General features: G+C 39.7%; 3 protein-coding genes across 6 annotated transcripts in view; all 3 read left to right on the top strand.

Moving 5' to 3' along the window:
• Nucleotides 1–16: 16 nt before the first annotated feature.
• On the top strand, nt 17–4501 carry trpt1 (tRNA phosphotransferase 1). Its single transcript, XM_039648950.2, has 7 exons — nt 17–586; nt 997–1078; nt 1302–1471; nt 1947–2124; nt 2317–2373; nt 2476–2586; nt 2749–4501. The coding sequence occupies exons 1-7, from the start codon at nt 524–526 to the stop codon at nt 2769–2771; spliced, it is 684 nt and encodes a 227-aa protein (XP_039504884.2). The 5' UTR covers nt 17–523; the 3' UTR covers nt 2772–4501.
• Nucleotides 4502–6420: 1919 nt separating this feature from the next.
• On the top strand, nt 6421–14973 carry LOC148977587 (uncharacterized). The gene has a single exon (XM_089135034.1). It carries the CDS (start codon nt 6514–6516, stop codon nt 13969–13971), a length of 7458 nt encoding a protein of 2485 aa, XP_088991160.1. The 5' UTR covers nt 6421–6513; the 3' UTR covers nt 13972–14973.
• Nucleotides 14974–17118: 2145 nt separating this feature from the next.
• The window catches only part of rufy1 (RUN and FYVE domain containing 1), a 49885-nt gene continuing 41019 nt past the window's right edge, over nt 17119–25984 (top strand). Inside the window, exons 1-2 of one of the 4 annotated variants that reach the window (XM_089135028.1) lie at nt 17119–17188; nt 17777–17885. The gene's annotated coding sequence lies outside the window, so the exon portion shown is untranslated. The other 3 variants (XM_089135030.1, XM_089135029.1, XM_089135027.1) reach the window with 3 other exon arrangements.

Genomic DNA, 25984 nt, shown 5'->3' with positions numbered 1-25984 from the left:
ATGATGATGATGATGTGATGCTGTATCGGGGCGGGGCATGTTTCTTTAAAAGCTGAATAATAATAATAATAATTTATAATTGTGATTTATAATAAAGAAGACAATTATTGGTAATTAAAAATAATGGAAACATTTATTTAGTTTTAAGGTGGTGGGGGGTAATAATGTTACCAACAAATACTATATATTTGTATTTAATCTATATTTAAATAATGTTTTATCGATAATTCACTTCTCATCAAAAACAATAAATCAGTGCAGTCACCCCCGCTAGACGGCGTAGGATCTCAGGAAATATAATATTCTGCGGCTGCCCCTGTTGGTCAATGCATGCATGAATGGGCTCATAATGGCTGCTTTCACTATCGACAAGAGAAGTTCAACAGTGGAAATGACTTTGAATATACAGTATTTGTGTAGGTAAACAATCAGAGAAGAATTATACGAAACAGATTTAACTGCAGTTGTAGCCCATAAATCCGATTGCTGTGTTTGTGAATTATACTATTACAACAATTGTGACATGGACTGTCAACCTCGAGGAAGAGGAAGAGGAAGAAGAGGGCGAGGAAACCGAAATGAAGAGGTGGGAAGAGAAACGATCGTATAATTCAATTCATATAATGTATTTATAATGTATAATCCACGCGGTCCTCTCACTAGACTGTCACACTAATATTTACATTGGTTATCACAATTTTACCATAATTTTGTTAAATCTTATATCTTAATCAAAAAACAATATTTGGTGTTATATGTATAATAATATGTATAATGTATTAATATGAGGTAATTCAAGCTACTTTCATAACAATTATTTATGTATGTAGCCTACAGTACACACACACACAACAATATATGAGTATAGCAGGTCACATCTCAGTGTGAAGAGTAATGACCATATTTTGTGTCAACTGCCCTGTTGTTCCTGTGGTAAATTTTTGAAAGGGTCTGTGCACGGTAATAAGTTATATTTTTGTTTTGTGTGCATTTCAGAGCAGAGATGTGCGCCTGTCTAAATCTCTAACTTATGTATTACGCCATGGTGCCACTAAGATGGGTCTTGAGATGAACTCGGGTGAGAAGTGATATCCACAAACTGTACGATTCATAATCATAACACTCCAACACTGCTCACAAAATTGTCATTTAGGTATTGTTTGTGTGGAATGATCTTGTTGAGGATGATTCCTGTTAATAGCAAATTAGTCATTCACTTAGCACATGTTTTGGAATGGATTCAGTTTTTTCTCTCTCATCCCTGTTGTCTGTCTGTAATTCTTATGTGACCTTGTTCGCAGATGGCTTTGTGTTTGTGGAGGAACTTCTCGCTCATCAGCAGTTCCGCTCATTTTCTTTGGAGGATGTGAAGCGAGTGGTGGCCACCAATGACAAACAGCGATTCAAGCTTTGCAACCACACGGAGGACGGTCGTCTTGTGATACGAGCCAATCAGGGTCATTCAGTGCAAGTCAGTGTAGTTCAGAATCAGAAGTCACGTAAATTATACAGTCTTAATGTAAGATATATAGGTTTAATGAGCATATGAAGAGTTCAGATGCAAAAGCCTCTAAGTGCCATTTGAAATTTTCTTCTTTAATGATGATTTTTATCAAACTTGTATATTTAAGTTCAGTAATTTCACTTAAATGACAATTAATAGGTAATTATCATTGCCATTTAAGTGAAATCACTGAACTTAAATATACAAGTTTGATAAAAATGATCATTTTAGAAGAAAATTTCAAATGGCACTTAGAGGCTTTTGCATCTGAACTCTTCATATATATATATAGTATATATAATTTGTGATATACTAGTTTATACACAAAAATAAATAAATAAATGTAATGTAAATCTTACAGATTCTTTAAATTTAAAAAACATGATGCAAATTGTGCGATATATGTATTCATTTAACTTATCCTAGAATGTGTCTCTTCAAGGTTACAGATCTGGAGTTGAGAAAGGTTGCACTTGATGATCCGGACTATCCAAAAGAAGCTGTTCATGGCTCATACATGACACACTGGCCCTCTATACGCAGTCAGGGCCTCAGCAGGATGAACAGAACTCACATACACCTGGCACCTGGGCTACCTGGAGAGGGCGGAGTCATCAGTGGTGAGTGACATGCAGTGCACAATAGATTCTTTTCTAGAGATCTGTTTTTCATGTGAGTGTGTGTGCGTGTATTAGGCATGCACAACAGATTAGGATAGCAGAAAACACTCCAGACCAATATGTGTGTACAGATGCATGCAATTCACCTTATATGGATCATTTACAGTTCAGTGACCTCTTGTCTGTTTATAGGTATGAGACAGAGTTGTGATTTGGCTGTGTATATTGATGTTGCCAAAGCTATGGCAGGTATTAAGAAATCATTTTTAAAACTAGTATAAAGATAATATACATTGAAGAATTATAGTGCAGAAGTCCTAATGATCACTCTTCCCTCTGGTTGGTCTTCAGATGGGATTGAGTTCTTCTGGTCCGAGAACGGTGTGTTGTTGACCACCGGAGATGCTGCTGGGTTTTTAGCACCACGCTATTTCTCTCGAGTACAAAGTCTTAAACCCTCACGTGAGTGAATTTCACAGCCATATCATAAAGTTATTTAACTCCTAGAGATTCATTTTCTTTCATTGTACTGTAAATGTAGCTTACATTAAATGCATTTGATATTTTACAGTGCATATTGGTGATAATTCGATTTTAAAGAGCTGTGTTTTTTTTTTCTTACAGCCTGTGAAATTGAACTACATTAGCTGTGGAGAAGATCTCTTTCTGACTATAAAACCAAAAATTCGAGATGTTCAGTCGACCTATCTAAATAAAAACAACAAAATGTTTGTTTTTTTGCACAATCAGGCTACATTATTTATTATCAGTGTTGAGAAATAAGACTGGAACACCCACAGATGACTTTGGTGAGGATTCATGAGAACACATGTACATGTTGGCCTTTTTAATTGTGACTTTAAAGGGGGCGCCACCAGGGGGCGCTAACCTCTTACAATAACAAAGGCGTATATTGATGACGTATATTCTGCATTAAGCGGAATTATGGATCTTGTTGTCAAGCTGATGGATGTTTTATGGATGAGCGAATACAGTGATGTTTTTAACATGATTGTGGTGTGAAGCAGGGTGCGATTGCTAGACGTATAGCAGCGCCACACGCAACGTGAGTCCCGCAGATATAAAGGAATAAGGACATTTAATTCTACCGAACTACACGCTGAATTACTTGTCAGTCTATTAGACAAATGAAACTTGAGGTAACGCAGCGCTGTTTCACTTGCTCTAACAGTTACACTATCACAGTAAACAGCATTTGAGATTGTTGAATGTTAGTTGCGTTGTTTGTTGGCTGTATGAGACTAACATTATAGAATAACATACAGATCATATTCTAACTTTTCTTCATGTTGAACTAAATAACATTGATTAGTTTGCTCACCATGCTCAACATTTGCTCACCTGTTAAAGTAACCTGCAACACTCGCGTCTCTAAGTCGAAGTTAGTCGCGGACGTGGAGCTCTCGGCATCTCGCAAGATGTTGATCGTCGTTTTAGTCCTCTTTTTGTCTCAAAGTCTGCGTGCCATGGTCTATAATGTTTGAACAAAACAACAACAGCGTGAGCGTCCTCCTGCTAGGCATAACCCGGTTGTCAACGTCTGTCGTCATGGTTACTATAGCAGTACAAGGTCAAACCTGCTGGAAACCGGGCGTAACGCGGATATGACGTCATTGACTGGCGACTCCTCACCCCTGCTCATACGCCCCGTTTTCCTGGTTAAAATCTCAATTTTCTCACGATTTACAAATAGTTGAAAACATTTGGGATATTGAAAGTAATCAACTAAATAAAATATATAAAATTGTCCTAGTGTTTTTTTTTGGATATTTTACTGCAAAAATCCTGCATATTGTATGTACGTTTAACCTCATTTAAACTGCTGTGCAATTGAACAATGGTTAGTGAATATGCTCTGTTTGAGTCATGATGTTCATGCAGGAAACGAACAATTAAAGGAATTGTGTTAGTGTTAATTCATTCATTGAAATACGCTATTTATTACGTTTTTTTTTTTTTTTTTTTTTGCTTTTTAGGTACACAGCCTGTCTTGTAATCCCCAAACATGGACAAAATTCAAGCTTTAGAATTTCCTGGACTACATACTGTATCTTTAAAATATTATGAAGTCAGCAGCATATCTGATAGGTTGTGTGATGTTTTGCATACATTTTGTCTATGACATCCTAAGCCTGTTTTATTTGTGGGGCAGTTTCCCCCCACTGCATATTTGTCAAAAAATAGAATATCTAAATACACTGACCTCAAGATAGAGATGTGTCATGTTACTGCAGGGGGATTTCTGCAAGCATATTTATGTACATTGCACTAGACAGAGAGCAATAACAGGCAAATATGGTGTTTTTGTTATTAAATGCTTTTGTGTTGTCTTATTAAAATAACTAGTTTTCTGTGAGTCATGCTGATGGCTTTCAGTTGACTTTTCAGACACAACTATTAGAAATTGCTGCTTAGAAAACTATTTATATTCTAACCAAGTTTTGTAAAAGCTCACAACCATTCAGTCAAAGATATTGAATGTCTGTTGGCTTCATGAGATGCAAGTCTCTAGCTTTAATTTATGGTCATTGAGAATTGTGTTTTGACTGTCCATCAGCTGATCAAAGACCTATTCTTGGTACTTTCAAGCTGCTGTGCTTTTGGCTTACTATCAGTAGTTGTGTGAACACTAAATCCCTGCATTGCTGAAGTCCTCAGCATTCTTTCACCATAAGGCGGTGGACTAGTTTGTCACCACATGAAACAAATATACTTTGATGCTCTGAAACATAGGCAAAAAAAGTGGAAAGGAGAAGATAGCTAATGTCATAAGTTCAAGTGGTCACTGATGTTTTATGCATTTTTTTTTATTTTACAGCATTTTTAAGCTCAAAGCAATTATTTATGCTAGAGATGCATGATATATCGGCCAGCATATCGGTATCGGCCGATATATGTTCATTTTAAATGTTATCTTTATCGGCCTGGTAAGAAAATGTGGCCGATATGTTAAAACCAATAAATAATGTATTATTCCCTTCAGCTTAGGCACTTGTTGAGCACTGTTTATATTTTTGAACTTCTTGAAATATGATTGAAATCTCTTCAAAAATTGAAAAACATGAGCAACGCAAAATCTGTCATATTGGCTATACAACACTATAATGAGAACATCATTATAATTGTGTGCTTTGGACGTGGATTTAATTGTGAGACTTTTGTTTCTGTAATTAGGCTCTCAAAATTAGATAAAAATTTGGACTTAAGTTTATCAGCCGATATATCGGTTATCGGCTTTCAAATATAAAGAATTATCGGTTATCGGTATCGGCCAAAATGTTCATATCGGTGCATCCCTAATTTATGCTGCATTTCAATTTTATAAGGCATTTTAGATGAAAGTGACTGCTAAACAAATAGATGTAAATGTAAGGAAGAGTTTTTAAGAGCTGAATGTTGCAATCTAAAACTACAGAAAGTTCAGTTGATGTATACTTTGTGAAATTTCCATTTTATGTCCTCTGTGTGTCTCTAGGCAGCCTCTCAAAGCAAAGTTTCCCCTAATAGAAGAGGTCTAAAATTAGTGAGCCTCTATGACTGTCTTGGCCTAGTGTATCAGATTCCTTTCACAGACTCTGTCTATTCCATCACAGCACCTGCTCCTAGCTGTAACACCCTATTAAGCTTGGCCGAGACATGCACCTATGTCCAAGCATGATTAAAAAAGCTTCTGGTCAGGTCATGCTTGTGTCTCTTTAAAAAAAAATGGTGTCATTTAAGGTTTGAAAAAGGCAGGCTCCGTGAGCTCAGACAGGGCTAACGGGACAGGAGTCGTAGCAATTTTATTGGGCTTAGCTTGAGGGGCTGGACATATCTGTGCACTGAGTGGCCTGTAACGATGAAGTGTCAGTTTGGCACTCGGAAATCTGGATCCCCCTGTTGGAGCCTCATTCACTGCTCATGGTACAGTGCATAACTGTCCCCTGTAGATGTTCTCTGGAGGGGCTGTTCCATTCAAACTCGCCATATGGACAGAAAACATCAGAAAAAGGCAAGTGAATGCATGATATCTGCATGTACTGTATGTTGTAACATGTTTCACCTTACAAAGTTTCTGTATATATTTTTGCATCAGTTTGCATGAGGTATGATTGTGAGTAGTTATAAGAGTAATCCTGTAATCTGGTAAGTAATACTGTGTTTACTATTATTAATGTGCAAAGTAACTTTAATTTGCTCTCTGAAGATGAACTTGGTATATAAAGCTAATAGAAAACATTGTCATGAGAATTATATTCTCTTTACAGTAACTGTTCCTTTTGATGTTTCAGGTCTGAAAACATTCAACAACTGCTGAATGACCAGTTCAGGCATTTATAAATGGCTCAAGTGTGACAACCCAATGCTTGTGCTATCCCAAGTGAAGAAATGGAGCGCTGGGTTCTAGAGGGAGACAGCTACTCTTTCCTTCGCAGTGCTCCACAAACGTTCAACCTGCAGAATCGCGAAGGGCCAAATCGTGTGGAGATTTTTGACATCACTTCAATCCCCAACCATAATGCTATATCTGAAACAACCTGCCTTTGTGACATTTTTGGGGATGATGGCGACTCGCCGTCACTTTCCAGTAGCCCAGCCTCTGTGACATTTGTCAGAAGAGAAATGGATCAGCCTTTTCCTACAGATGATGCCAATGACTCTTCAGGATCTTATCATACTGCCAATGGATCTGACTTAAGCGAGAACATTGAAGTCACTTACAACACACCTTCTCCAAAAAATTTACTGGATTTTTCCACTCTGGACACCAGGGAATCACATCCACATTCAGATGAATTAAACATCTTATCTGATTCTAAAAATGGACTTAACCCACTTGATTACACACCTGCAACCGACCTTTCACATACTGGGAACATTTGGAAAGAGCCTCAAGTGTCAGTGAGTGCTGCCCCAGTGAATGAAAAGAAATGTACAAATACTTCTGAACCACACGTCATGGATTCAACACCAGCTATAAATCAAATTATTCCAGAAAAGGATATTTCTAATCCAACATCTTGCCCTTCGAAGGAGAAAGAACCTGCAACTTTTGAGCAAGAAGAATGTATTACAAAACCTCAACATACAAGTACAAGCCCATTTTTAGATGAACAAGACAGCATACCTATATTTGAGTCTACTGACTGTGAACCATTGGCAGAATCTCCAATTGAACAAAATAATGTGGTGTCTTCTGAGAGCAATGGAAATATGAACTATCAAAGTCCAGAGGAGGAAAACGTTCTACTTGTACAAGGGATGATTATCAGTGACTCTGCATCAGAACTGTCAAACACTTCTTCAACAGACTGCTGTCCTATTCAGGAAATGTCTACTTCACCTGCAAATATAGATATTAATATCCTACCCATACCCAGTGTCACACCAGAGCTCAGATTAACCTCCATCTCTCCTCTAAGTAGGGAAATTAGCTCCACACCTTCCACTGAAACAAGTGGGCAGGTGTGCTCATCCATAGATGGCAGAGAAAGTCTTGAATCATCTGAGATCAATGAAACCTGTTCTTCTCCTGATCCCTCAGCACCTGCTTACTCACCAGAACCAGTAAACATTCACTCTTCTCTGGATTACACCATCAGTCCATCACCTACAAATGAGAGAATCATTTCTTCAACTGAACCTGAAGCCTCACCATCCTCCCCTGTAAGCACAAGGATTGACTACAGAGATATCTGCTCCTCTCCTGATCACTCAGAACCAGTAAACATTCACTCTTCTCTGGGTTACACCATCAGTCCATCACCTACAAATGAGAGAATCATTTCTTCAACTGAACCTGAAGCCTCACCGTCCTCCCCTGTAAGTACAAGGATTGACTACAGGGATATCTTCTCATCACCTGATAACTCAGAACCAGCTAACATTCACTCCTCTCTGGATTACACCATCAGTCCATCACCTACAAATGAGAGAATCATTTCTTCAACTGAACCTGAAGCCTCACCATCCTCCCCTGTAAGTACAAGGATTGACTACAGGGATATCTTCTCATCACCTGATAACTCAGAACCAGCTAACATTCACTCCTCTCTGGATTACACCATCAGTCCATCACCTACAAATGAGAGAATCATTTCTTCAACTGAACCTGAAGCCTCACCATCCTCCCCTGTAAGTACAAGGATTGACTACAGGGATATCTTCTCATCACCTGATAACTCAGAACCAGCTAACATTCACTCCTCTCTGGATTACACCATCAGTCCATCACCTACAAATGAGAGAATCATTTCTTCAACTGAACCTGAAGCCTCACCATCCTCCCCTGTAAGCACAAGGATTGACTACAGAGATATCTGCTCCTCTCCTGATCACTCAGAACCAGTAAACATTCACTCTTCTCTGGGTTACACCATCAGTCCATCACCTACAAATGAGAAAGCGGTTTATTCAACTGAAACTGAAGCCTCAATACCAGCTCATTCATCAGAACCAATGGGCTATACCATCAGCCAGTCACCTACAAATGAGAGAATAGTTTATTCAACAGAACCTGATGACCTGCCATCCACCCCTGCCATTACAGAAAATGACTACAGAGCAACACCAACATGCAGTAGAGATTCCACGCCTGCGTTAAGGAGCGTTACCTCCACTCCAAACAGCAGAGAACAATACCTTACACCGGAACCCATTTCCTCAACCCCTTCACTAGAATTGAGATCAGTCAGCTGCTCACCTGAAATAAAAACAATATCTTATTGTGTTCTGCCACAAAATACAAAATCCCCTGTGATTGGAGGCATCACATATAATGATTCACCAAAAGAAGAGCTAGCACAATCACCTATGGTAGAGCCAATTGTCGGTGGCAACTCTTCTGAAACTTCCAACTCTCTTTTTGGAAATGACACCTCCATCTCACCTACCTCAAGGAACTTTTTGTCAACACCAGAGAGTAGATCAAGGCCCTCATCAACTGCATTAGAATATACCAGAGACACAGCATCCCCTGATCTCCAAACTGAGCCTTCCATCCCACTTGAAAAAGCAGAAAATCTGTCTTTACCTATAATCTTTAAAAGAATGAATCCTCATTCTCCTAACCCAATAGACAGTGTTCATTTTAATGAAGTTGCTGACACAGACATTTTCAAAAGCAGTTCATCTGTCCCAGATGAATGTGCAGGTAGTGGATCACAAATTCTTAGTCAAATGCAAATCTTGCAAGATTCACCATCTAAACCTTCAGGTGTTGGATCGTCCACAGTAAAAATGGAGCAAATTGTCTCTGACAACACAACAGAAATAACAATCTGCGAAACACCATCTCTGAGTCCATTGGCCTCACCTGTGCCAATGCCAGTGACATCTATAGAAAAGAAACAATGCCATAGTGAGGTTTATGATAGCAAGGGAACAGAAATGTTGGAAAATGATTGCCAAAGCAGTGACAGGAGGCAAAGCCAAGTGCCTGTAGCATTAAGAGAAAGTCCAGGGGTTATCAGTAGGGACAGTGGTGGTAAATTTGACAGGCAGCCATGCAGGGAAAAGGAGGAGAGTGGAAAGAGGGAGGGAGAGGGGGAGGAGACTATGAGAGATAGTAGTAACAGAGGGCAACAGGTTGAGCTGTCATTCAGTGCCAGGAATAGAAAAGGGCCTGCAGGCCACAGCCCAGCACTCTCACGTCGAGACCCGAAGTCGGGAATTCCAGCTCGCTGTTATTTTGAGTCGCACCCAACAACTCTGCAGCAACAGAGTCCTCTCAGAGCTAAGGGCTCACAACAAGAGAACAAGGGTGGCACCAGGAGGCTCCAGTCAACTGCCCAAGGTAAACACAGCAGTGCAGGCTTTCTTTCTCCTGAGTATACTGGTGAGAACTCCAGCATGGGAAGTGAGTTAGATGAAGCAGATAATGAAGTAAAATGGTTTACAGATCTGGCTTTCAGAAGTCTGTCTAGCCCTCAGGTGGATTATTTGGATGTGTACAATTCAAGCCACAGGTCATCAACAAATGTTTCTCAGCAATCGACCGTAGACAGCCCTGGTGCTGTTGCATGGATGACCTACGCAGACTTACGTGGCTCACCGTTGCATGAAAACGATGGCTCATCTTTTCTACCCCGTGACAGCCTGGACCCAAACAAACACTTTGAAATGGGGAGTTTTGAGTGTGTGGATGTTGCTTTAGAGAGCAAAGAACAGTCCAGTAGAGGAAAGAGGACAGTACCTAAAAGGCAGATACAGCTGTTAAGGCGGAACACAGATGAAACAAAACATAAAGGGAATTCTGAAAATGTTTTGAATTCACCCTCAACAAGTAGGCATTCACTAAACAACCTTGTTCGTCAACATAGCACGCCAGCTTTTGTGAAAGAGGAGGTTTCCAAGGAGGTACCAGATTCACCACAACATGACAGGAAAAGGACATTGCAGAAGTCTGTGTCTTTAGATGATGGCTCCCCAAAGACACAAATGGCATCTTGCATTATCAAGAGTGTATTGTCAAAGAAAATGCAAGATGCGCAGAAAGACTCACCAAAAAGTGCAGACCTAAGTCCATCTGGAGATAAAAACAAACGTCCTCATATCAGCCCTAGCTCTTCTGATGATGTACCAAGTGACATGGAAAGGCATAGTTTAAGCTCTTGCCAGCAATTTGAATGTAAAGATTTTGTTGTTGAAGAGGAGAGATCATCACATCATCAGCTGAAAAAGTGTGCCCCAAAAGTTCCTCCAAAACCACTCTTAAGACCTGCGTTCTTTAACACTGGGGAAGCTCAGGTTGCTGGCAACATTACAAGGGAAGAAAAAAAGCCTATAGTGACCCTTAAATCAGTTGAAAACAAAATACATGTGAAACAAAATGGCAAGAGTACTGAGAAGGAGGGAGGAGGTGGCAACCTTGGAGAGAAGTACAATGGTCACTCTGCAAATGCCAGTGTCAGAAACACAAGTCCTGCTGTTGCCACTCCAGCAATAAGCATGCAGAACAAATTGACAAGCAGAGAGACAAAGCGCCAGATGACACCAGAAAACCAGGAACAACTGGCTGGAAAGAGTGTATTTATGTCAAAAACTCCAGAAATAACTTTGAAACCTTCCTCTAACAAAGGGAAAATGACATCTTCTCTAAAAGTCTCTCTGTCCCCTGACATAGAACATTCCAGAGAAACGTCTGAATCTCAGTCAATGGAGAATGTTGCCGAAGATATGAGCAAAAAATCTAGTCAAAAAGTCATAGAGACAGAAGATGATGAAATGGACAAAAAATATGTTATGCATAAAGTTAGAGATGTGAGGAAGCTAGTAAAAAACACATACAACCTCTCTTTCAAAGCGTCAAATTCAACTTCTACTGAAGACACAGTCATTCAAGAGAAAAGAGAGCAGCTGCCACAAACTACTCCAGCCTTACACATTGAATGTAAAGCCATTAGTTGGAAGGACAAACAAATATCTGGTAGCAAAACAATCCACTGCCATGTTGAAAAACAGCCTGTTGACGTATCAAAAATATCACAACCATTAGTTGGCATAGATACAAGAAGAGATGCTGACATCCCTAAAATAACATCCAAAGCTTCTTTGCCAAAGACTGAGTCACTACAAAAAGTATCAGATTCTCATTCTTCAATCATAAATGGATTGTCAGAATCAAATAGTACCACTAAGAGGACTTATACTCACTGTGATCAGAGTACTAAAATGCCGCCCAGACCCCCCAGTAAGGAGCGGGAAATTTCTGCATTAGTGGTTCTGCCGGATGGCACATCCAAATCAAAGACCTTTGATCTTACTATCTCTGACTCAACTCAAATGGAAGCTCCAAGCAACAGCCACTCTGTATCCATGCTACTGAAAGAGAAAGGGATGCAAGCTGATATCGGTGTGTGTGATGTTCTTACAGAAGGTGCGAATCCTACAGCTAAACATGTCAACAGGCTTGAGGTACCAGTACAGGCCTGTTTATCAGAAGGATTTTCTAGTGAAGCACAAGTAAGGGCAGAAAAGACATCATTGCGTTGCAGTCCAACAGCTCTTGTCAACAATTCTTCAAGGACATCCCGACAAAATGAAAGTCCCAGGGAAAACTGGGAATCATCAAAGGAACAAGAAAAGAAGATAACTGCCACCACAACTATGACACAAAATCCAGAGGTGAGGTCTTTTTCAAGTAGTACAAAAAATAATGCCACACCAGTGAATGCATCAAAAGAGATTGAGTTACCCATACAAGTGAGGTCAATATCGACTGATAGGCTGAAGCCATTTGTACCACAAAAACCCAGCTATAAACAGTCATTTGCAGAAATTAGGTCGGTGTCTAGTGATGCACCGAAAGCAGATGCTCAAGCATTATCTGTCATTAAGCATCAAACCAGATTAAGTGGTGAATCAAAGAAAAATGAATCACCAACCGTGATACACAAGGAACAAACAAACAGTGCTTCGTCAATTGATACAAAAAGACTGGTTGTATCAAGCAACAAACCACCACCCATCCCAGTCACAACAACTCCAAGTACTGTACAGAAATCCACCACAATGACATTGGCCAATCTGGATCAACAGCATTCTTCTGCTTTATTTCAAACCACCAGCACTTGCCAGCAGCAGACCCCATCATTCAGTCAAGACAATTCAACGTTAGATTCTAACTCATCAGGAGCACAAGCCCTTGGCGACTCACAATCTGTGACAAGAGGATCATCTAATAATCGTTTTTACACGGATGATCTTTTCTATGCTTCAGATGATCCCCCCAGCTATGATGAGCGAGAGAGTTTCAGCCCGCTACGGCTGTCAGACTTGCCCCCACAAAGGTCATGCAGGTATCATCCATCCTCTAAGCAATCTCCATGCTCCTGCACACTAAGTTCCCACTCACATCAAGGACATCCCCACCACAGTCCACAGGAACGGGTACCAGCAGCCTCTCGATCTCCAGGCCAAGTCCTTACCTGTCCGGGAGCTCCTCCGCAAGCTCAAGTTCGGCCTCAACAGTGCAGACCAGATACTCTACCAGTCTCCAATACCACAATACCCCACGGCTCAGCTTTGATTCAGCCTCTACACAACCCACGAGCCTGTCCTGTTTCAAACTCACAGTCCTACTGTGATGACCAACCACCAACTTCTGGGCTGCATTCGGATAGACGCCCAGCTAACCGTCCGTCACCTCAAGCAGCAGCTTCTGCTCCCTATCATGAGTACTCTCATTCAGCTAACATGTCTACTCTGGATCCCAGGCCTCAGTTGTTTAACCCCCAAGATTTGCCACCGTCTTTTGCTCATGATTACACAAATGAAGGCCCGGGTGGAGCCAGTGTATTGTATCCAGAGAATGCAAGTGGGCTCAGCTGTGGCCAAGGTCCTCGTCGTGTTCTTCTTGATCCCGAGACTGGTAAATACTTCTATATTGAGGTGCCAATGCAGCCTCTCAGAAAAATGCTGTTTGATCCTGAATTGGGCCAGTATGTGGAAGTTCTCATACCACAGCAGGCAATGTCCCACTCCGGCCTGTATCCACCAGCTGCACCACCCTACTCCTCTTTGCACAGTCCCGGGTTGTTTGCACCACAGTACCTACCTTATGCAATGCCATCTTACCCAGCAATCCCAGGCAGTTCCCAACAAGTTCGCCATCCGGAGCCGCCACCTGTCCCCACCACGCTTCACCAGACTTCCTTAAGGTATGGAAGCCCTGCAAGCCAGATGCCAAAAAATGAACCCAAAGGCCACTCATTGCTGGATCAAAGCTATCTTGAGAGCATGTATTATATCCCCACTGGGATGAATGCAAGCCCAAATTCAACCCCTTCAGACTGCTACCACAAGGCATCTTCAAGCATGCCTCCTTCAGGGGGAAGAAGAGCATGAAACAACAGTAGATACATGTAGTCTGTTTACATTACTTTTTGCAATCTGTTCTAGTCAGCAGTGTTTTTAATTTAAGCTGGATTTTGGAAGTCAACATTTCTAGTCAACAGTTGTAAGACTGTATAAATGGTGTTTATGCTCGTTTTATTGAAACAATTACAGTAAAACACTATGTTAACTGCTCAAAAAGTCCCAAAACAGCTTTTTCTGTTTGTTGTTTTCCTGACATTTATGGTTGTCATTTTCCTCATGGTTGTCATTATCTGATATTATTTCACTGTATCGTTTGTTCAGTACCCAATTCCTAGACCTTTCTTTCAAAGGCCAACTGTATGCCAATGGTAGGCCTTATCTTTCAATAGCTTTCACGATTCAGGCAATATATAAAGGGATTTGTTGATACAGATATGCATAGTAATGTGTATGGCATTTCACTTCTAAATTAAGGGATATTTAACAAATACATGATATTACATAACTTTTAATTGCTTTGTGCTAAGCCTTTGATGTGCACTGGGATGTGTAAGTAAATGCTGTACATTTGGGTGGATGAACAATATCCACCAGTTCACTGGTATGTAAATCACATATTTTCTATCATCAAAGGATTGCCATTTACTATTTTTTACACATGTATACCCCCCAATAAAGATAACTGTCTGCAAAATCCATGTCTCAGATTTTTCGGCCACATATGACCTATTTGAGTAACAGTAAAGTTAAGCCTAGAGATTTGTTTGGTTTGGGACAACTACATTCGCCTTGAATTTACCACTACTGGCCACTAATGCTGGGCTGTTTTTATCTCAGGATGACATCTAGTGGACACGGTCGAACATCTGTGTTCATCATTCTCATGCTTTCTTTCAAGAATGTGAATCGTGTAGGATTTGATGTGCTTTTTGTAAGGGTAAGGAAGAAACAAATATTGGCATCATGCTACAGTATAACCATTCCAAAAAATCAAAATTCAGCTCAACGCAGATGTGTATAAATAATATGCCCGCCTCCCCCTCTTTTTTCTTAAAATAAAATACATTTCCATTACCTCTGGGATCATTTTGTCAGCTGAATAAAACAAGAAGCACGTGTTGACTGGGGTGATTTATTCTGGGTGTTTCTTTTATTTGGGTGTTCAACATGGCTGATGTGACATAATGGACCACCATGGTCTTAGCTGTGACGTTTTGTGAAAATGTTTCCACTTATTTGAGCAAACAGTTCAGTCTTCTCCCTTCTCTCAAACTGCAGCCGCACCCATAAATGACTGCATTTGATTTCCTGACCTGTCTGATCATACTGTAATAAAGGCTGATGGAAGTGTCTTGAGTCTGGGCAGACAGCTTTGTGGGGGAGCAGGCCTTATGCCTGTTTGTGGGGTGTTTTACTGAAAACAAAGACATTCAAGTCTGTCTATGACTTCATTCAGGATCCTCTGAGCAGACAGCCTTGGCTGGAGAGGAAATAAAAACAAGAGTGTCTGTGCCATAAATGTGTCCTTATGTGCTGAATAGTGAGTCAACTGAAGAACTTATAGATGTAACCACTTAAATATACAAAAATGTTACATTATGTTAGGGCTAATGTCAGCCAGCTGGCCAATCATTATCTTCCTGTGTGTTTGTGTATGCGAGACACTGGCTGGCTAAATAAATGTTAGGCAAAATTCAGAATTAAAGAATTGATTCAAAACATGAGTTGAAATTTGGCCAAATTCCATAACGAAGTGGAATTATTGAATTACAATGGCACATTTTTTAAATTGTGCGCACTAATAGCCTATATGTATATATATATATATATATATATATATATATATATATTTGTCATTGTCATGCCACAGCACATAAAAAAGTATATGTAACGTAATTTCAAATACAAATACAATCCTATAGGTGACATTTTTAAACAAATCTTTTTTCAATCATTTTGTTAACTTTGTTATGCAAAAGGGGTGCCATTGGCTCAGTGTTTCATGTAGTTTGTCTACAAACCGGAAAGTTGGTGGTTCAATCCCCGGTTCCACCTGACCAAGTATTGAGTTGGCCATGAGCGAGACACCTAACCCCAGCTGTGAGCTGAATGGCGCCTTTTATGGCTGACATTGCTGTCGGTGGGTGAATGTGAGGCAAAAGTAAAGCGCTTTGGTGGTGATTGGTGCATTCTCATCCCAAGGCGTCATATATTGCCAATGCGTATAGCCTACATCCAACGCACATGGCACCTTTTAGCGTCAATATAACACGCTTCGTTTATGGTAGGTTTAGGTCTGGGTTATAGTTAGACCACTAGGAGGCGCCTTTTGGCCCATATATATCTGCGTCTCATATTAACGCCAAAGGGTGCCACCATGTGCGTTGGATTTATACGCATAGGCAAAAGAGTCAGTATATGACGCCTTGGGATGAGAACGGGCTGGAAAGCGCTAGGCTATATAAATGCAGTCCATTTATGCAATAAATCAATCTTGGCAAACCTTCCTTTTAAAACTACAATTTCAGTTATATGAATTAAATTCTGAATAAACTTCCTGAATATATAATGTATAGATAAATGGACATGAAATACTAACTTATCAATACTATACGAAAATACTAACTTTTTATTAATCATTTTAACAAAAACTTAAATTTGGTGGTCATCATAGAAAATATTTGTATGAATATTTGAAGTTTTCAAAAGATCCAAATCCAAGTAGGAATTAGTGTGTGTGCGTGTGTGGTGATAGGTGATTCAGTAGCACAATTAGGTGATGACATAAATAAAGGCCTAAATCCCTTGAGGATTAACCCTTAACCTTTAACCCTAATCACAAATGACCCCTTCACCAGGTCAGGTCTCTGTAAGGCAGGGGTGTCGCTGAAATTTTCGTAAAGGGGCTTTGGATAATTTCAGACAAAATAACCATACGGTAGCAGCACTTTATGAGATAAGTTGCCCCTGTGAGGTAAGGAAATGTTATTGCTAAGAGTTTATTACTCATATTCTGGTACTACACAAAGCAGATCGTCAACTTTGTCATGGGGGACAGACCATATATGGGCGCATTCCGGGGATGACATCAGCAAGACATGCCAAGACTGGCTTGTACCTGCGGGATGATGGATCAGGTACACATTTCCTCAGCCCTTCCGGACGAGTCATGCCACATAGCAACAAGTGAGCCAAACAATGTTTCTGTATGCAGAACAAACCCCAACGGAGGCTGTTTGCTAAGGTACCAGCAGGTGGAGCAGTCACACCCACAAACATAATCAATCCCAGCTTTCACCCGGAGAGCTGTTTTATTGCAACAGGATTTTATTGTTTTTCACGTTTGCAGGTAGTCACCTACTTATTAACGTCATTCACTTAGTTACACACAATTGTTACACAGCTGTAATTTTACATTGCTGGGATTTTAAATTTCGGAGCAATTTTTTTTTTCCAAATAATATTTTTTTAATGAACTGGTCCTGAGGTAAGTTTTTGTCTAAACTTGTAAAATTATAAAATTGTTTTTACTTTTTATAACCGAACAAGCCTGATTTTTAAAAATATTTAATAAAAAGTACTATATTTCTTTAAAATAAATGCTAGGCTACTACAATTTTTCGCTACTTTGCTACTTGTCTTTACTATAATACGTTTATAAATTTTTATGTGGCTCAAGTGTCCAAATTGGCTACTTTTTAAAAGTAAAGCTCTGACTGATTTACTCTAAACAGATACTTTCCCTTTCCTGGTAAACATACGGAACATATTTTGAATGTTATTTGATGATGTAAGTGCTCAAGCATCACTTTTGGCATGTCTTACTCTGCAGCACTCTCAATGAGGCCTGAAACTGGAAAGGATGGAAGGAATTAGCCCCCAGAGAGCAGTGTGTGTGTTGAGAGAACTATCACCAAACTATCAACAATGACTGGACAAAGGTGAGGAGAAATTATGCTACTGTGTGTGATTGTGTGTGTCATGGTAACACGATAGGGAGAAGCAAATAACTCATATAATATGAAATGGAAATGGCTTAGAGCAGGAGGCTTAATTATTCAGTGTGTGTAACACATGTGAAAAGTGAAACTGGTACCATTGATGGGGATTCCCCTTTCCTGGCATGGCTGACAGATGAAATCCTCTCTGGATCTGACATTATTGGATTTGGTTATATATTCAATGAAAACACAAGATCAGACTGACATTATAATTCCATGAAGATTTTCCGAAAAGGAGACTGGACACAAAAAAGTGCAGAGTGTCACTTTCACTGTGACTTGTTGGTAAAAATATGTCACCCTTTCACTTATGGATCAGTGTATCCAACTTACTGACTTCATCTATGATGTCACCCTGTGTCACATCACCGGCTGTATGTTTTACAAATACAAAAAAAGAGGATGTCTGGATTGATTATAGCGTCTAATCACGACCATATGTCGGTGAGCATATATGCAGTCCTTCACGATCGCTGTAGTTCTGATTTTATTCCTTATGGTGACACGTTTTACAGCTAGTTATTCTTAGTATAGAGACACCCACGTTGGTTTCTACTACAAAACCCTTATCAGCAGGGGAGCCGATAATCTCGGAAAGCATGACATTTCTTGTTGGTATCTCTTCCAGCCGCTGCCTCCTGCAATAATAAACTGCTTTTTGTTGATGCCCACTCCCTCACTTTGATGTTAGAATGGCATTTGATCAACACGGCCCCAAGGAATGCTGCGAAGGTTTTAAGATTCTGTGGTTTCGCCATAAAACAACTCAAAGGCATGCAAGAAATCTTGTTGAAAGAGTCGGTGATGACATACTGCATCTGACTGATTATTCTTTAAATCTAATTTTGAGGGTGCATTCGGGCGACACAGATTGACAAGGAAGGCAATCAGTAAATTAACTTTTTTAACTTTTAATAGCAAATAAATAATAAATAAACAACACTGAGAATTCCTGTGACAGGAGAGCATTTACTGTGAGATCAACTCGTTGAACACACCACTAGTTGAGATAAATGAGACTAGTTGACTTAAATGAGATTTGCTTTTGTTTTATCTTCCTGTTTCTATTCCTTGTCTTTCGATCTATTTCTCCCCCCCCCTCTCTCTCTTTCCTTATCACTTTCACACACACACTCACACACATATGTTGACCTTACAAGTTACTTTGTTATCACCTTAAAACACTGTCTAATTTCCTCAGATATTGCACTGAGTAGTCGGTTAGCCAGTATGACGCCAATAGTGATGAAAGCCCAACTGCGGTTTTAAACAATCATGTAATTAATACAATTATTTCCAGACCAGAGCATTATCAAACCACCTGGACTAATCATGTCACACAAATTGATGAATCCTGATGCTGTCAGATTTAGATTTTTCTTTTATAGGTCACACTATAAGAGCCTCACACTGTAAAAAAAGTTGCTACAGTGAAAGTTAATAAAAAGTTAATATGAAAAATTTGAAATAGTTTAACCCTCAATCGGGTCATGGGGTCTATACGACCCCAATCGACTTAATAAAAAAAGGCTGCCTTCATCTCAGTGGAATAAGATTTTGTGACTTTTTCATACATTATCTATCTATACACACACAAAAAACTGGGCTTGATTTGGTTGTTCTGAAGGTATGTAAAAAAAAATGTTTACACTTCTGGTCTTCGGGGTCAATATGACGCCACATTGAAATGAATGGGAAATGTGAAAAAAAACCTAAATATATTTTCTTCATGTGTCAAAAAAAAAAAAATAAATAAATAAAATCCGGCATGAATCATAAAATTTTTACACAGAAATGAAGGCCTAGTACAAGAGCATAAATGCAATCTATCATAAAAAATAATATTTCATATGCTAATGCTAAAGCTAATGGTGTAGTTGAGGAATTGTGTGGTATATGGATACAAAAGTACTTTATATCTCCAAAAACACAGCATTAATGAATAGATGAGAAGTAAACAAAAAAATAATGATATATTATTTTTATGATTAAAAATGTATATTTTTTGTACAATCACTCAATCAATTGTTGGGGTCGTATAGACCCCGATTCCCATTTGAAGACCATTTGGATAGTCAAGGTTAAATGCATTATATGTAGTTAAGTTGGCTTGTGAGAGCCAACTTACTGAAATGCTATTTAAACTTATTATTAAGTTGGCTTGTGAGAGCCAACTTACTGAAATTCTATTTAAACTTATTATTATTATTATTATTATTATTATTCTTTTTCTGAGACTAAAATTTCCAACTCTAACTCCTCCTAGAGCTTTAACTCCACATACTCCAAACTCGGCACGGACACTCAAACTGTTCTGACTCGCGTTGCTATATCTTTTCTAACTGATCGGACTTACGGTTCTCCTAAAAATGACGATCAAAGTCGGAAAAAACTCCCATTGACTCCCATTGAGAAATTCAAACTGCCCAACTGTCAAAATTTCAAATCTAAATACCTTGAAGCCCCAGACTCAATCAAACTGCCATTCTATACACTATATGAGCCATTGAAACTCATTCAAACTAATGAACTCATCAATCTATGACACTTATCTATCTAATCTTAAACTCTTAAACTCAAAATAAATTAATAAACTCTAAACTTAAACTCTCTAAGACTCATTTAATCTTATAAACTCTAAACTCATAAACTCTCAATTCATAAACTCATACTCTTATAAACTCTCATAAAACTATTAAACTCATAAATGAATAAACTCTGGACACTTACTCAATTAAACTTATAAACTCTAAACTCATAAACTCTAAATTCACACCATAGCAACCAGTTACAGCACCCTAGCAACCGTAGGCCATAGGCACGAGGCCGCAGGCCTCGTGCAATACTAAATATTGCTGATTTCTCAGAAACTTGTAATGTACCACATTTGAAGAGGCTGACAGGCTCTGTAAGAAAATACCTCACAGTGGGGGAATAGTTGCACCCCTGGGGGGCAGGAGCTGCCCAAAATTGCCCCATTGACTTACATGAAATGGGCCGTCCTACACATTGCATTAGGGTTTTATATTGAACATAGCTCTGGATCACAGTGTCATAGAGACAAAGGGGCGGGCTCATTTTACTCATACGACCAATCAGTCTCTCAGGATCTTTGTGTAGCTATCAAGCCACGCCCTAGCAACCATTTAGAGCACCTTAGCAACAACTCCAATAGACTGCCATTGAAATAGATTGAAGGGATATCTCCGGATAGAAGTGTCATAGAAATATGTGGGTGGTCTCGTTTGACTCCGGGTAGCACAGAGCCAATCATGAAGCACCTCAACAATTTCTGGCCACGCCCTAGCAACCATTAACAAGTACCTTAGCAACCAAATTCTAAAGAGGGATATCTTCCATTCTGAATGTCACAGAGTCATGAGAGTTGATTTATATAATTCATAGTGACAAGCACCATTTGGAGATTCATCACTGGCAGCTGCCAAGCCACTCCCTAGCAACTAAACAGAGTACCCTAGCAACCATTAAGCAAGATTTATATCTCTGCATCAGAACAACATATAGAGATGGGGATCGGTTTAAATCATTCATACTGACAAGCTGCCTTTGGAGTTTCATGATTGGCAGCTGTCAAGCCAGTCCCTAGCAACCAAACAGAGTACCCTAGCAACCATTTTTTAACAGCTATATCTCAGCATCAGAACATTGTATCGCGATGGGGGTTGGGTCTTTTGACTCATGCTAGCACACAGGACTTTCAAAATGCTAAACATGCTAGCTGTGAATAGCTAAATGCTAATATGGATACTTTATAGTAACCATATGTGAACACTACAAACCAAGTAGCAATACCATAGCAACCACCCAGGACACCCTAGCAACCACCTAGCAACACCATAGCAACCACCCAGAATACCCTAGCAACACCATAGCAACCATCCAGAACACCTTAGCAACTACCTAGCAACACCCTAGCAACCACCAGATCACCCTAGCAACTGCCTAGCAACACCATAGCAACCACCCAGAACACCCTAGCAACCACCTAGCAACACCCTAGCAACCACCAAGAACACCTTAGCAACTGCCTAGCAACACCCTAGCAACCACCAAGAACACCCTAGCAACTGCCTAACAACACCATAGCAACCACCCAGAACACCCTAGCAACCGCCTAGCAACACCATAGCAACCTCCCAGAACACCCTAACAACCGCCTAGCAACACCATAGCAACCACCCAGAACACCCTAGCAACCACCAAGAACACCCTAACAACCACCTAGCAACACCATAGCAACCACCCAGAATACCCTAGCATCTATCTATCTATCTATCTATCTATCTATCTATCTATCTATCTATCTATCTATCTATCTATCTATCTATCTATCTGTCTCTTTCTAACTCTATCTAACTATCTATCTCTCTAACTCTATCTATCTATCTATCTATCTATCTATCTATCTATCTATCTATCTATCTATCTATCTATCTATCTACCTATCTATCTATGTATGTATCTATCTCTCTAACTCTATCTGTCTCTTTCTAACTCTATCTATCTATCTATCTATCTCTCTAACTCTATCTATCCATCTATCTATCTATCTATCTATCTATCTATCTATCTATCTATCTATCTATCTATCTATCTATCTATCTTTAAACTAAGTTAAACTTAATTTAAACTTTAGACTAATTTAAACTTCTTCAAACTACTTTAAACTTCTTCAAACTTTCTGTTCCAAACTTTCACAAGCCAACTTAAAGTTTGTCTCGACGAACTTTTTAATCTAGTTATTCTTCTTCTTCTTACTCAAAAATTTGCAACTCTATCTCCTCCTAGAGCTTTAACTCCACATACTCCAAACTCGGCACGGACACTCAAACTGATCTGACTCGGTGTGCTATATCTTTTCTAACTGATCGGACTTACGGTTTTCCTAAAAATGACGATCAAAGTCGGAAAAAACTCCCATTGACTTCCATTGAGAAATTCAAACTGCCCAACTGTCAAAAATTCAAATTTAAATACCTTGAAGCCCCAGACTCAATCAAACTGCCATTCTATACACTATATGAGCCATTGAGACTCAATTAAACTAATGACCTCATCTATCTATGACACTTATCTATCTAATCTTAAACTCTTAAACTCAAACTAAATTAATAAACTCTCAACTTAAACTCTCTAAGACTCATTTAAACTTATAAACTCTAAACTCATAAACTCTAAATTCATAAACTCATACTCTTATAAACTCTCATAAAACTATTAAACTCATAAATGAATAAACTCTGGACACTTACTCAATTAAACTTATAAACTCTAAACCCATAAACTCTAAATTCGCACCATAGCAACCAGTTACAGCACCCTAGCAACCGTAGGCCATAGGCACGAGGCCGCAGGCCTCGTGCAATACTAAATATTGCTGATTTCTCAGAAACTTGTAATGTACCACATTTGAAGAGGCTGACAGGCTCTGTAAGAAAATACCTCACAGTGGGGGAATAGTTGCACCCCTGGGGGGCAGGAGCTGCCCAAAATTGCCCCATTGACTTACATGAAATGGGCCGTCCTACACATTGCATTAGGGTTTTATATTGAACATAGCTCTGGATCACAGTGTCATAGAGACAAAGGGGCGGGCTCATTTTACTCATACGACCAATCAGTCTCTCAGGATCATTGTGTAGCTATCAAGCCACGCCCTAGCAACCATTTAGAGCACCTTAGCAACAACTCCAATAGACTTCCATTGAAATAGATTGAAGAGATGTCTCCGGATAGAAGTGTCATAGAAATATGTGGGTGGTCTCGTTTGACTCCGGGTAGCAAAGTGCCAACCATGAATCACCTCATCAATTTCTGGCCACGCCCTAGCAACAATTAACGAGCACCTTAGCAACCAAATTTTAAAGAGGGATATCTTCCATTCTGAATGTCACAGAGTCATGAGAGTTGATTTATAGTGACAAGCAGCCTTTGGAGATTCATCGCTGGCAGCTGCCAAGCCACTCCCTAGCAACTAAACAGAGTACCCTAGCAACCATTAAGCAAGATTTATATCTCTGCATCAGAACAATGTATAGAGATGGGGGTTGGTTTAAATCATTCATACTGACAAGCAGCCTTTGGAGTTTCATGATTGGCAGCTGTCAAGTCAATCCCTAGCAACCAAAGAGAGGACCCTAGCAACCATTTTTTAACAGCTATATCTCAGCATCAGAACATTGTATCGCGATGGGGGTTGGGTCTTTTGACTCATGCTAGCACACAGGACTTTCAATATGCTAAACATGCTAGCTGTGAATAGCTAAATGCTAATATGGATACTTTATAGTAACCATATGTGAACACTACCAACCAAGTAGCAATACCATAGCAACCACCCAGGACACCCTAGCAACCACCTAGCAACACCATAGCAACCACCCAGAATACCCTAGCAACAACCTAGCAACACCATAGCAACCATCCAGAACACCTTAGCAACTACCTAGCAACACCCTAGCAACCACCAGATAACCCTAGCAACTGCCTAGCAACACCATAGCAACCACCCAGAACACCCTAGCAACCACCTAGCAACAGCCTAGCAACCACCAAGAACACCTTAGCAACTGCCTAGCAACACCCTAGCAACCACCAAGAACACCCTAGCAACTGCCTAACAACACCATAGCAACCACCCAGAACACCCTAGCAACCGCCTAGCAACACCATAGCAACCACCCAGAACACCCTAGCAACCACATAGCAACACCATAGCAACCACCCAGAATACCCTAGCAACTGCCTAGCAACACCATAGCAACCACCCAGAACACCCTAGCAACCGCCTAGCAACACCCTAGCAACCACCAAGAACAGCCTAGTAACTGCCTAGCAACACCATAGCAACCACAATAGTAACTCTATCTATCTATCTATCTATCTATCTATCTATCTATCTATCTATCTATCTATCTATCTATCTATCTATCTATCTCTCTAACTCTATCTCTATCTATCTATCTATCTATCTATCTATCTATCTATCTATCTATCTATCTATCTATCTATCTATCTTTAAACTAAGTTAAACTTAATTTAAACTTTAGACTAATTTAAACTTCAAACTACTTTAAACTTCTTCAAACTTTCTGTTCCAAACTTTCACAAGCCAACTTAAAGTTTGTCTCGACGAACTTTTTAATCTAGTTTTACTGTAAAATACTGTCATATGTATGCTTTTTGACTGTAAAAACTATGAATTACCATGCAATTTACAGTGCAAAACAGTAAAACAACATTCCCAGAAGTCCCTGTCTGACACATGACACATGACCCCATTGATTTTTATTGCATGGAAACACACACACACACACAAAAGAAATATCTAGTTGTGGAACGAATGAGGGTGAGTAAATGACGGCAGAATATTCATTATTCATTGCAGTTTTAAAAGTGTCCATTCTCTCATTGTTGTCAAGAGATTTCATCTCACTTGTAGTTTTTCTTTCTTATCGGTTCATTGTAAACACCTTTCCATGACTTCTGAATCAGTTTCCTGTGGTCACAGGTTGTGTGCAACCTGCTGCCCGCTAACAAAACCCCTTCCGTTTTCCTTCTGAGAGTTGGAAAACCACCAGCATGAGTCAGTGCTTCAATCAGCACAGTGCGGGATAAACAGTCTGCGAGCAACAACCTTCCAACATCATTTTTAGTTTTCACTCACTGTCCTCTTACGCAAAACACGCGACCACATCGTTTTTGTTTCCAGCGGGTTTGAGTCCAGGCTTTTGCAGTTGCCCGCTCACATAGTCTGCGAGTGTTTATGCGGCTTGTATATCGAGTGCATGACGGCTGGCTAATGCTATTCCAGCCATGATAATAAGGAGGGAGCAGGCTATATTTACCAAGTGGGGGAGTGTCCATCACTTCAGCAGAGCTTGTGACCACAGAGGGGTATATCAACACGGGCTAGCTCAAGTCTTAGCATTTGTGTTTTTCCCACCAGACATTATTCTAGCAATTAGAGTCTGAGGTTTACAAGTCTGATTATTTTAAGTCTTTGGTTGTTAGTGGGT

The sequence above is a fragment of the Pimephales promelas genome, chromosome 9, assembly GCF_988280905.1.
Source record: "Pimephales promelas chromosome 9, fPimPro1.hap1.1, whole genome shotgun sequence".
NCBI classification, from domain to species: Eukaryota; Metazoa; Chordata; class Actinopteri; order Cypriniformes; family Leuciscidae; genus Pimephales; species Pimephales promelas.
This window is presented reverse-complemented; position numbering and strand designations above follow the sequence as displayed.